The sequence below is a fragment of the Leucoraja erinacea genome, chromosome 30 (genome assembly GCF_028641065.1).
Source record: "Leucoraja erinacea ecotype New England chromosome 30, Leri_hhj_1, whole genome shotgun sequence".
NCBI lineage: Eukaryota > Metazoa > Chordata > Chondrichthyes > Rajiformes > Rajidae > Leucoraja > Leucoraja erinaceus.
This window is the reverse complement of record NC_073406.1, coordinates 19,834,837-19,848,702: the sequence shown is the minus strand read 5'-3', so window position 1 is coordinate 19,848,702 and position 13,866 is coordinate 19,834,837. Positions and strand designations below refer to the sequence as shown.

At 46.0% G+C, this 13,866-nt stretch overlaps 1 protein-coding gene across 2 annotated transcripts in view; it reads left to right on the top strand.

Annotated features, from left to right (window-relative positions):
* The window catches only part of eno1a (enolase 1a, (alpha)), a 51,315-nt gene extending 38,349 nt beyond the window's left edge, over nt 1-12,966 (top strand). For both annotated transcript variants that reach the window (XM_055659613.1, XM_055659612.1), the window contains exons 8-12: nt 2,122-2,319; nt 5,754-5,955; nt 10,440-10,548; nt 11,338-11,396; nt 12,671-12,966. In XM_055659613.1, the coding sequence (XP_055515588.1) occupies nt 2,122-2,319; nt 5,754-5,955; nt 10,440-10,548; nt 11,338-11,396; nt 12,671-12,740 (638 nt within the window). In that variant the 3' untranslated portion in view covers nt 12,741-12,966. The remainder of the gene's footprint in view (nt 1-2,121; nt 2,320-5,753; nt 5,956-10,439; nt 10,549-11,337; nt 11,397-12,670) is intronic.
* The last annotated feature ends 900 nt before the right edge of the window (nt 12,967-13,866 follow it).

Below are 13,866 nucleotides of genomic sequence, written 5' to 3'. Positions count from 1 at the left end.
AGGGTTGATGATTTTAACAATAAACAACGGATCTTCATAGTAAAGGATGTCACCGGCTAATCTCCCGATCTTGGGTTGGGTGTCTCAATTTATGGAAACTTTAATTTAAAAACAAAAGCAAGGAAGCAAAATACCTCGGTAAATTGCCTCTTCCACTTAATTCCCAAAAGGTTGGGTTTGACAGCATTATTTTATTTAAATGGTGGCAACAATGCGGTGGGAGATTGCAACCTTCACCTGTTTCGACGAATGTAATCAACCTGGCGTGTACGATCAAATAAGATCAAATAGAACAAGTTGTCCTGCAACTTTAGGCTGTGCACGCCATCCACAAGAAGAAGTGGCAACAATGAAAATACATTCCAGGAAGGATTGTTTCTTTGCAAATAGTCCGAGATAAGAAAGTAACAGTTGTACATTTATTTTACAGTAGCATTTTCCCCCTTGAATTTGCAATTCTGGGTTAATCTATTGAAATGTGGAGATATCGCACTTGGGATCTGTCTACTGGCCAATCTCATGCATTTAAATATTAATCATGTGCACAAGCAGGCAGTATAACAGCTACAAGGTATTATTACATATGGAATCCATTACGAAGTGGCAGTTCCCATGGTTGACATTGCTTTTGACATCTTATAAAGTAACGCTCAATGTTGTCCAAATATTAATCTCTTCAAAAGCTCTAAAATGGCTGCAAGGAACTGCAGATGCTGGTTTACAAAAATAGACACAAAGTGCTGGAGTAACTCGGCGGGTCGGGCAACATCTCGAGAACATGGAGAATCTAAGGGTGATGTTTCTGGTTGAGTCCCTACTTCAGGTGGTATGATTGGGTCAATGGGGCTGACCAGATAGTTAGTTGCTTTGGTGCCTATTGACTAGTGATGGTATCTCTATCATGAGGTCATAAGGGATAGGAGTAGAATTGGGCCATTCGGCCCATCAAGTCTACTCCACAATCCAATCATGCCTGATCTATCTCTGCCTCCTAACACAATTTTCCTACCTTCTCCACATAACCTCTGTACTAATCAAGAATCTATCTATCTCTGCCTTAAAAATATCGACTGACGGCCTCCACAGCCTTCTGTGGCAAAGAATTCCACAGATTCACCATCCTTTGTCTAAATAAATATCTTCCAAAATGAACGTCCGTTAATTCTGAGGCTATGACCTCCTACGTGACTCCTGGACTCTCCCACTGGTGAAAATATCCTCCCCACATCCACTCTATCCAAGCCTTTCACTATTTTGTATGTATCAATGAGGTTCCCCCTATCTTCTTCTTCTTTCGTGTGGCGTGCTCAGCCTAAAGTTGTTGGACTAGTAGTTCTATTTGATCTTCCATTTGTGCACATCGAGTTGATTGCATTAGTCGAAGCAGGGCAGACCACGTGAAGGTTGCAATCTGCCACCCCCGCTCCCCCCTATGTTCCACTGGTACTGAGCATAGCGACTGAATAACCTTCAGTAGACGGTACTTCCAGTGGAAGTCATGGGTTAATGGTCAAAGGTGCTTCATTGTCACATGTGCAAAGGCACAGTGAAATTCTTTTCTTGCATGCAGTTCAGTAGAGTATTGCCATACCTAAGCACAGTCCCCGATTAGCCAAGCATCCAGAAACAGCCCACTGAGACCACATGCAAGAGGCGGCAAGTTTTGGTGCCATTTTCCAAGTCCAGTCCATGCTCCAGGTCTTATGGAGCAGTACCCGATCCAGGCAAGCTCCAGGCTGCTGTAGGCCCTCCAGTCCTCGCCTTCCTTGGACGTCTGGATCGTCCAGGGAACCAACATTCCTCTCCTCACCAGTCCATCGTTGTTCCCTGCGGGCGTCTCCAGGAGCTGACCTTGAGAACATGGATGGGGGACAAGGTCAGATCCCGGTTCCCTCCCCTACCGCCTTGCTCCTTGTATCCGTCAGCTCCGGTCTCGGGTTTCCCCCTACAGACCGTGGCCGAACGGGTCTCCTGTGTCCGTCCACCGGGTCAATGATTCGGAACTCCAGCCACCATCCCTGCCCCTTAGACATTTTCTGTGACTAAAACCTAGTTGTGACTTAGCACGGTCAAGTTGGAACTATTTCTATGGCAACTTATATTTTGACTGTTCTCTTGCAGCCCTGGAACTGCTGAAGTCGGCCATTGAGAAAGCGGGCTACACCGACAAGGTTGTGATCGGCATGGACATTGCAGCTTCCGAGTTCTATCGTGACGGGAAGTATGACCTGGATTTCAAATCCCCACCTAATCCAGAACGGAACGTCTCTTACGACAAGCTCATTGATCTTTACACATCTTTCACCAAAGATTACCCTGGTAAGAACATACTTGGTAATTCCTGGAGTGGGTGAAATGTTGCTGTTAAAACTATGTGGAGTCAATGGAGATGATGAAACTTCCCATTGGAGCTGGGAATAGGTGGCCATTTACCCTTTCATTCCTCTCTGCCTTTCAATCACACTGTGGGTAATTTGTGACTGGGACCTTGGTCTGGTTCCTCTGATGGGCGAGGAGAGGGGAGGGGTTGTTAGATGTTACCTAAAATTGGATAACTCAGTGATCATACAGTTGGGTTGTAAGCGACCTGCGCAGAATATGAGGCGCTGTTCCTCCAGGGTGAGGATGTCATGTCCCGTCTGCCCTTGTGCTTTGCCCTTGTCAACCCATGCTGCAGTCTGTCCAAGTCCATTGCATCCTTCCCACAACTGCTCACTGCACATCAAGCATAGTGGAACGTGTTCAAGAGATACTAACCTTTGCCTAGCTTGGATTGGCAGACAAATGGTTTAGTAATACCCCAGTAATACTTGGCCAAGTGTATTGGTGCTAATGACTCATTTACAGCACCGTACAGTGGAATACCTGAACCCTTCAGTGGCGGTTTACACTCCCTCAAGCCTTATCGTGATATCTGCTTTGTAATCCCTTTGAGTTATTGTATCAGTTACAAGGATTTATTTTTATGCCTTCTTTATTAATTATTATGAGCTGGGGTGCTTACAACATTTAGAGTTGATTAACTGACTGAGGTTATCCAGAGGCAAAGCATTTGTGGCATGTATATCAAATGTAAATTAAGATTATAACATGAATAAAGGTTAATAATATGAATGCTTTTGAGCAATCAAAGGTCTGGTGTTTGTAGGTTAGAGTCACCATGCAATCACCGTGCCCGGGGGGGGGGAGTAGGGCTGGGGGAGCCTTGCTTGTTGGATTACTTAATTGATCCAAAACGTGATCTTGATCATCTTGAGGCACATTTTTATCCAACAGCTGTAGAGCGAAGGAGGTTGATGTACATGACTCGGTAACGTGAGAAACATTGAAGATAGCCCTGGCTGTGGTTCAACATCTCTGCTGCAGAGTTAGATTACTCTGGAGTGATGGAGAGATACAGCATGGAAACAGGTGCTTCAGCCCACTGAATCCACCCTGATCATCAGCAAGCCACTAACACTAACTCATTTTATTCTACCTACATTCCCAGCCGCTCCTCCTAAGATTCGACCACTCACCTACGCACTTAATTTTTAAATTTTTCTATGGATGTACAGAAACCTAATTATTTCTTCTATGTAAAGCAATCTGGTTTCAATGTGAGTTGATTTAGACGTGCTATATAAATAAAACTTACTTACTTACTTACTTAAATAATCAATCAATTAATCTACCAACCTGCAGTCTTTGTGATGTGGGAGGAAACCGGAGCACCCGGAGGATTTCCACACAGTCACGGGGAGAAATTTAAACACCACATAGACAGCGCGCCCGTGGTCAGGATTGAACCTGGGTCTCGGAAGCTGAGAGGTGGCAACTCTACTAGTTGTGCTGCCCCTAAATATTTCAACATCGTGCAAAGGGAGAGGGAGATGATTGAACATGATCCATTGGAGATGGAACGCAGGGAGCATGGGAACTGTCAATTCAATTATTTGCAAACAATGGTTTGAGAGAAGGGAGTCACAAGAGACCACAGATGCTGTAATATGGAGGAAAAAAAAAACTACTTGTTAAACTTAGCAGGTTAGACAATTTATGGGTGGTACAGTGGCGTAGTTAGTAAAATTATTGCCTCTCAGTGCCAGAGTCTTGGGTTTGATCATGACCTCGGGTGCTGTTTGTGCGAAGTTTGCAAGTTCTTCGTGACCATATGGGTTTCCTCCAGGTGCTCCGGTTTCCTCTCAAATCCCAAAGATGTACGAGTTTATAGTTAATTGGCCTCTGTAAACGGCTCCTGGTGTGTAGATAGTGCATGCGAACGTGAGATAACGTAGAACTAGTGTGAGCGGGTGATCGATGCTTGGCATGAACTTGGTGGGCCGAAGAGTCTGTTTCCATGCTGTATCTCTAAACTAAAATCTGACAATGTGCACTTTAACCACATTGTGATTTTTTTTTCTCATACAAATTTCAAATTGTGGAGTACAGAGGCAAATAAATAAATGGTGGGTCTTTGTCCCAAGCATTATGCAAGGCACTGTAGATAAAGGCAATGAGAGAAAACGTGGCAAATAGTTTACGATGTAGCAAAGTGTGATCTCATTTTTTTGCGTGGGCGGTTGCAAAAGGGGGACTATTATTCATACAGTGGAGCAGAGAATGATCTGGGTGTTCTGTGTATGAGGCACAAAGTAGGTGCAGCAAGTCATTGAGACAACAAATTGCACATTGGCCTTTATTGATGAGAAGAGGGAGGGAGGGGCAAGTTTAAAAATAGGAAGTATGGTTACAATTGTACAGTTGGGACCTTTATCATGGGGTGGCAATGTCAAAGGTTGAAGGGCACAGCTTTAAGGTGAGAGAGGAAATCTTTAAAGGAGATGTGTGGGGCAAGCTTTGTGTACACAGGGTGGTGGGTGCCTGGAATGTATAGCCAGGGATGGTGGTGGAGGCAGATCCAGCTGTGGCATTTAAGAGGCTTTTAGACAGGCACATGGATATGGAGGGATATGGATCCTGTGCAGGCCAATGAGGTTAGTTTAACTTTGAATTATGTTCAGTGCAGACGTTGGGCCAAAGGACCTGTTCCTGTGTTGTACTGTTCTATGTACTGAAGATGCCACTGTGTGAAAGCCCTGTCCCACGGCACGAGTTCATTCCAAGAGCTGTCCCGAGTTTGCCCTGATTCGAACTCGGAGATTTACGGTAATGGCCACTCGTCGGTACTCGGGGCTCTCGTATTGAAAAATCTTCACGAGTCTTCCCGTGCTTACCTGCCGTTAGCGAGTCTTCCCGAATACCTGCCATTAGCCTAAGAGACGTCGCCAAGCTTATTTTTTTTTAACTAGGGAGAGCTCTTGGAATGAACTCGTACCGTGGGACAGGGCTTTGAATCTTTCACTCCTTCCCCAACAGCCCAAGACGGCATTCTCACCAAACAGGGGATTCAAAACTATTTTTGTGGCCAGTTAGCATGTGCAATAAATATTTACATTGGCCCCTTCGGCCCATCGAGTCCGCGCCGGCCAAGCGATCACCCCTTATACTAGCACTATCCTACACAATAGGGGTAATTTACCAAAGCCAATTAACCTACAGACCTGTATGTCTTTGGAGTGTAGGAGGAAACCCATGTGGTCACAGGGAGAACGTACAAACTCCTTACAGACAGCACCTGTGGTCAGGGTCGAACCCGGATCTCTGACCCTGTAATCCAGCAACTCTGCTGCTGTTATGTTTCCCTCCCCCCCCAAAAAGATTGTAACAACAAAAGCAATCACTTGCATTTTTCTTCTTGTTCATCCTTCCAGTTGTCTCCATTGAGGATCCTTTCGACCAAGATGACTGGGAAGCCTGGAAGAAGTTTACAGCCAACACTGATATCCAGGTGGTGGGAGATGACCTAACTGTGACTAATCCCACTCGCATTGCCAAAGCAGTGCAGGAGAAAGCTTGCAACTGTCTGCTGCTCAAAGTCAACCAGATTGGTACCGTGACCGAGTCCATTCAAGCGTGAGTCCATCTCCTGTGTATATAAAAATGTTGTGCACTTGTATAAAGTCTGAAAGGTAGCGAACCGCCGCTCACATCTGTCCGGAGCATGATTGAGCAAAATTGATGCATACGGTGGCAGTGGATCAATTACCAGGCTGAGAGGCTGAATTAGACACCAATGATGGAGATTCCAGCTTTGTAGTTCATGTCTCCAGTGCACTTCAGCTTACCGAGTCCATGCCAACCATCAAACGCTTACTTCCACTAATCCAACATTAATACCTTTTATAATCTCCCCACATTTTTCATCCACTGCCTGCAAATTCTACCACTTGCCTACACTTTTAGAGCAATTTACCGTTGCCAATCTGCAGGTCTCTGCGATGGGGGGAGACCAGAGCACCAGGAGGAAGCCCACGTGGTCACAGAAATAAGGTGCAAATAGTCAATAGACAATGGGTGCAGGAGTAGGCCATTTGGCCCTTCGAGCCAGCACCACCATTCAAAGTGATCATGGCTGATCATCCACAATCAGTATCCCGTTCCTACCTTCTCCCCATATCCCCTGACTCCGCTATTTTTAAGGGCCCTATCTAGCTCTCTCTTGAAAGGATCCAGAGAACCTGCTTCCACTGCCCTCTGAGGCAGAGAATTCCACAGAGTCGGCTCCGGGTGTCAGGATTGAACCTGGAACTCTAGTCAAGTCTCCATCCGTTACGTCCCACTGGCTCACTGGGGATTTAATATAGAGTAATAAATAGGCATGACTTTTTTTAAAAAAGCTAATACAATCATGAAACTACTAAAACCCATCTAGTTCACCAATGTCCTCTGGGGGAAGGAATTCGCTGTCCTGCCCAGCTTCATCTACCTGAGACTTCAGCCACACAATGGAATTAACGCATAACTACCTCGTCGGTTTAAGGATGAATTGGGATGACCAATACATGCTGGCATTGCCAGTGACATCTACTCATGGTAAATTACAATGAATCCACAATATTTCCACAAGAAGCACATCGCTGCTGCCTAACATCAATGAATCTCATTGGGAAAGATTCCACTGCTTTTGTTTGGCTTGTTGAAGTCATTTGTCAGGATTTAATTTTGTCTGCCAGAGGCTGTTCTTCATTGGAAGTGTTAAAAATTAGTCAGCATCTGGTGCTAAAGGATATGTTACGGTAGGAGCAAATATTTAAAAAAGCAACGTGCAGATATCCACCTCAAATATTAAACACTTTGTATTGAATGTTAAGTTATGTTTTCTTTAATTCTCTGGACATTCAACAAAGATGGAGCCTTTTTGTCCCAAGCATCTAATCCCACCTTTCAGCTTTCTCTCGGAAACATCATTGAGTCATACAGCCCTCGTATACAGAACAGGCTCTTCATCCCAACACTTCCATGCTGACCCAAGAGGCCCATCTACACATTTGGCCCATATCCCTCTAAACCTTATCCCCATCCAAATGTTGCCTTAGTACCTGCCTCGACCACCACCTCCGGCAGCTCGATCCATATACCGACCACCCTCTGTGTGGAAAACACTTTCACATGGAGATCCCTTTTAAATCTTTTCCCTTTTGTCTTGAATCTACGCCCTCTTGTTTTTGACTCCATGACCACAATGCAGATAAATTAGGCCCCGGATAAAAATGTTGAGAACTCTAGATGCTGGAAATATGAAATATACACAGGAAATGCTGGAAGCACTCTGTGGCTCAGGCAGCATCTACGGAAAGAGAAGCATAACCATTTCACCCCTACATCACAACCAAGTGGTGGGGGTCTGTCAACAGTTGGAACATTTTATGTTGTGAAGCACATTAGTGTGGAATTGTCCAAGGAACAGCTTTAATAATTAACTCTTATTGTGATACATTCAGCTCAAATTGTTCCATATTGACTATATTGGCGGTCTGTTACACTTTACTTGATCTGGTGTAGTTCGATAAACCTTTGATGTTAATCCCATTGAACGGTTACTATTGACCTGTCCTTGTGTTTGCCCCAGCCTCTGCTTCAGATAATTGCATTTAGTGCAAGTAATCTTCCTAGTTCGCTCAAGACCAAACTAAATACTTGAACAAGAATTGACCTGCTTAGCCTAACTTCACCTCCTCCCCTTGTACAGTATCTCGGGTTAAGTTGCAACACAAGTTATGTACAGTCTGACATTGCCCTGTGTATCCATGGCAGCCCAAGGTTAGAAATAAACTCCTGGCAGGGGCCAGACGTATCAAATGTTAAGGAGAATGCCAGATCTCTGTCTGCTCCATAAATTGCAACACTGCTGGACTGAGCTGGGAGTGTGTAGGATCAGTGGTAGAGATGTGGCTGGGATAATTGGTCACGTCAGGAGATCGGTTTTCCTGCCTGTTTCGCGACCCTTCTTCAGACCATGAGTTACCCTTCTTCAGACTGAGTTACTCCAGCTTTTTGTGTCTATCTTCGGTTTAAACCAGCATCTGCAGTTCTTTCCTACACGGAAGTACTGGGCACCTGCTGCTGATGAAGTGCACGCTGGCACCATCTGGTGGTTGCGGTGGTCACTGCAAACAGGGCAGCTACTCGACTGCAGAAAGCTCTGGGGTGGAGTGACGACACAAATTGGAATCCAGCTTCCAGTTACAATTATAGAATGTAAAAACAGTATAGAATAGGAACAGGCCCTTTGGCCCACAATGTTTGTGTCGAACATGATGCCAAGTTAAACCAATCTCATCTGCCTGTAAATCGGGTTGTCGGCAACCTACGGCCCCTGGGCTGAATGCGGCCCGTAACCCAAAATCACCCGGCCCGCAGGCGTATTTTATATCCGGCCCGCAGACGTCCGTCATCTCCAGTACCTCCCGAGGCCGCTGCGCTCCGGGCGCGGTGACGCAAGGAGGCCTGCGCTGGTGGCCGCAATGGCGGAGGAGCGCGAGATCTGGCTGTACCGCTTCCTGCGCAAAGCCGCCGGCACAGCCGCGCATCTTCTGTGTCTGGGCTTCACTGTCGGGATCGGGGTTGTGAATAGGCCGGGGATGAGTGAGTGTGAGTATTTGAGCCAATGCCTTCAGGACAGAGTCAAGTCAATGGTCCATATGTACACCATGTTGATGAACACCCGTAACTAGGGGCCAGTGCTCTGGGTAGCGTCCTCGAATGGGCGGGATCCATGTGTACACGTGATAGATGTGGCCCGCCATCTACTCACAGACATGCGTCCCGGCCCCTTGGCAGACCAAGGTTGCCGACCCCTGCTGTAAATGATCCATAGCCTCTATTCCTTGCACTTCCATGTGCCTATCTAAATGCCACTATCTATCTGCCTCCACCCCCACATCTGGCAGCACGTTCCAGGCACACACCATCCTTGTGTAAAAAAAAAAACTTGCCCGCACATCTGCTTTAAACTTTGCTCCTCTTACCTTATAGCCCTCTTGTCTTTGACATCGCTACCCTGCAGGAAATGGTTTAGACTGTCTGCCCTGTCTATATCTCTCTCATAAATGTACAATCTTCTATCAGGTCTCCTTTCAGTGGTGAGGAGGATTTTGTTTCTGCCACACTTAGAGGCAGTGTGTTCCAGATTTCCTCCACTTGTATTGAAGTGATTTTTCTCATCTCTCCCTTAAACCTTCCACTTTATATCCATGCATCACAGCATGGTCTGGGAACAGCTCCATCCAAGACCGCAAGAAACTGCAGAGTTGTGGACATAGCCCGGACCATCTTCCCTTCCCATGAACTTCATCTGCACTTCACGCTGACTCGGCAAGGCCACCAGTTATAATCAATGTCAAGTCTCACCCCGGTCACTCCCTCTTCTCCCCTCTCCGTGTAGGCAAGAGGTGCAGAAGTGTGAAAACGCACACCTCCAGTTTCAGGGACAGTTTATCCCAGCTGTTATCAGGCACTTGAACCATCTTTACCAATTAGAGACAGGTCCTGAACTACCCCTATCTCATTGGAGACGCTCGGACTATCTTTAATTGGACTTTACTGGGCTTTATCTTGCACTAGATGTTATTCCCTATATCCTGTACATGTACACTGTGGGTGGCTTGATTGTAATCAAGTACAGTCTTTTCTCTGGATTTACGGCAGCATGTTGGCGCAGCAGTAGAGTTGCTGCCTTTCAGCGCCAGAGACCCGGGTTCAACCCTGACTATGGTGCCTGTCTGTACGGAGCAATCACCCTGTATACTAGCACTACCCTACACACCAGGGACAATTTTTATGATTTACTGAAGCCAATTAACTTAGACCTGCACTACTTTGGGAGGAAACCGGAGCACCCGGAGAAAACCCACACGGCCACAAGGAGAACGTACAAACTCTACAGACGGCACCCATGGTCAGGGTCGAACCTGGGTCTCTGGCGCTGTAAGGCAGCAACTCTATCGCTGTGCCATTGTGCTGCCCCTATCTCCATTGCCAGAGTGAATAATTTGAGAGTGAATAATTGCCGTGAAGTTTGTTTATTCATCTTTAAACTCTTTATTGGTGTTCCCCAGTTGTAAGATGGCGCAGAGCAATGGATGGGGAGTGATGGTGAGCCACCGTTCCGGTGAAACTGAGGACACTTTCATCGCTGACCTGGTGGTGGGGCTGTGCACTGGTCAGGTAAGACAAGGGTCATTCATGGCTAATCTTTCAGCTGAGCGTGGAATTTAATCGAGATGGATATTTTTAAGGCAGAGATAGATGGATTTGTGATTAGTACGGGTGACAGGAGTTACGGGGAGAAGGCAGGAGAATTGAGTTAAGAGGGAGAGATAGATCAGCTGTGATCGAATGGCGGAGTAGACTTGATGGGTCGAATGGCCTAAGTCTTCTCATATCACTTATGGCCTTATTTAAGACTGCAACATTTAAAATCTGCATTAGCTTGATGTGCAAATACTCAAAGTGGTGGATGAGATGATTGTGATTTGACACTCTGATGTGACTCGAATTTAAGTCTGTAGATCTGCATGCTAAAAGCTTACAGGCTGGAAAATAGATTAGTTTTCTTGCCCTCAGCGGTGATCAAGGGATCTGGTGGGTGATAGCTGACACTCGGACTGCTGAATCTGTGCTCTAGCACTGCCGATGATTAGTGGGCGGGGGGGTATATAGAACAGTACAGCACTGGCTCAGGCCCTTCGTCCCACAGTGTCCGTGACCAACATGATGCCAAGTTAAACTAAACAGTCTCCACGTGATCCATGTCCCTCCAGGCTCCCCCCCAACCCCCATGTGTAAAATCCTGTCTGCACATCTCCGTTAAACTTTCTCTCTCTGACTTTATAGTTCCATACTCTAGTCTTGCACCAGCACATACCATATCCGATTTCCTAGGCACACTTTCTGAGAATTAATCTTTTTGTTAAAAATGAAACATAAAAATTCACTCTTGTAATCTGTTTTCAGATTAAGACGGGAGCTCCGTGTAGATCTGAACGCTTGGCCAAGTACAACCAGATATTGAGGTAATCAATTCACAAACTTATTGTTTATTGTTACCGCTTATTTATGAACACAGTCTGTACGTGGACATTGGAACATTGGATGCATTGGGTTGAACTCCACAAGCAAAGCCAGCAATCATAAACCACCCTTAATCTCAGTGGGCGATCGATTCAGCGGGCAGTTAAATACCAGCCACCGTGGTAAGAGGTTTTGGAGTCTCCTCACAGGTTATGGGTGGCAAATGTACAGCTGGTAGAGCTGCTGCCTTACAGCACCAGAGACACAGGTTCGATCCTGAACTTGGGTGCTGTCTGTGTGGAGTTTGCACATTCTCCCTCTGACCCCGTGGGTTTCCTCCCATACCCGATAGACGTGGAGGTTTGTAGGTTAATCGGCTCTCCGTAAATTGGCCCCCAGTGTGTAGGGAGTAGATGTGAAAGTGGAAAAACATAGAACTAGTGTGAACGGGCGTTGGATTTGGGCGCGGGCTCAGTGTTTCCGTGCTGTAGCTTTCAATGATCAGCATTCATGTTAAACGACCATTCTGATTCCAGGTTAATTTCATTTTAATTTTAGTTGAATTTATATTCTCTTAGTATTTTCTCTTGTGAGTTGAACAGTGTGTGTCTGTCTGGCTCAGTAATCTCTGGATGTTTGTTTAGCGCCCTAATCACATTATAATGAAGCCATATTGAAGCATCAATAACCAAATATTTACAATTGGAAGTAGTTGAGTTCAACGTAGTCGTTCTGGGTGGGGAATTGATGTCAGCATAAGGCACCCTGTGTCATACCCGACTTTTATTGAGTGATTAACTACGGGCTGCACAGTGGCGCAGCGGTAGAGTTGCTGCCTCACAGCGCCAGAGACCCTGGAGGAAACCCACGCGGTCACGGGAAAAATGTGCAAACTCCGTAAAGACAGCCCCCCCAAGTCAGGATCGAACACGGGGCTCTGGCGCCGTGAGGCGGCAACTCTACTGCTGCGCCATTAAGCTGCACGCAATTAACCTTTCAGTAAAAGTTGCGTATATCACAGGGTGCCTTATGCTGTGAGGCAGTAACTTTACAGCTGTGCCACTGTTCCGCCCTGAAATAAAACTTCATAAAATCCAATTGTTTCATATACATATTTACTGATATTAGTTCAATTGCCACTTGATTGGGTTTTATCGAGGACCTCTTTGGTCTTTAACAGCGTGAGCATCTTCCCAGTGAGTTCTGCCCACAGTGACTGGATCGCCTGGGTTTGAGGTGCAACATTAATGCCTTGTTTTAACACTTCCGTCCACAGAATTGAAGAGGAGCTCGGGCAGAAAGCTTGTTTCGCTGGCAGGAAATTCAGGAACCCTCTTGGCAAATAAAGCAGACGGCGCATTGATTGAAAGAAACAGCGACTAAATCCATCGTCGGTCCCGTGTTTAGACTAGCTTTTCCCTCTCTGCCCCTCCTGAACCAGCAGAATTGCCCGCCGTCTTTGTGCTGTCACTGACGCAGAATGATAATTGTACCCGAGGAAAGGCAATGTGTCAGGCTGTTGTGATGTGTGTTCTTTCCTCTGGAGAATAATAAATGCAAGGCATAAACTCATGACGTCTGTTTGCCCAAAAGATTATTTATCCATTAAGACCACAACACAACGAGGGTTTGGACAGGCTAGATGCAGGAAGATTATTCCCGATGTTGGGGAAGTCCAGAACTAGGGGGTCACAGTTTAAGGATAAGAGGGAAGTCTTTTAGGACCAAGATGAGAAAATATTTTTTTACACAGAGAATGGTGAATCTGTGGAATTCTCTGCCACAGAAGGTAGTTGAGGCCAGTTCATTGGCTATATTTAAGAGGGAGTTAGATGTGGCCCTTGTGGCTAAAGGGATCAGGGGGTATGGAGAGAAGGCAGGTACAGGATGCTGAGTTGGATGATCAACCATGATCATATCGAATGGCGGTGCAGGCTCGAAGGGCCGAATGGCCTACTCCTGCACCTATTTTCTATGTTTCTATGTAACACCTCTGATGTCTTGAGTGATATCCTTGTGATGCGGTTAGTTTTGCGTTGCTCCCTTAATGAGCTATCAAAACACAGTCCTACCTCACCTCCTAGAACATGGAACTGGCCATCGCAGGAATAGATCTTTTGCCCACAATGTCCGTGCTGAACATGATCTCAATCTCCTCTGCCAGCATACGATCCATATCCCTCCATTCTGTGCATATACATGCGCCCATCTACAAGCCTCTTAATTACCCCTGTGCTGTAGATCACCTAAATGGGGGGAGGTCTTCATGGAAGATGTAGTGCACAGAATAACCATGAGCAATGAGAATGCCCATGACCAATTTCAGGTGCTTGTTGAAGTTGGATTTTTGACCTGGTAGATCACCAGAAAGGTCAAGAGTGTTGAGTCGAACTTCACTCCAGTTGCCGTCCCAGCAGAAATGTCAATCTCAACGTGTGTGTAAAGAAATGGTTGCTTGGGCCAAATGCCCGG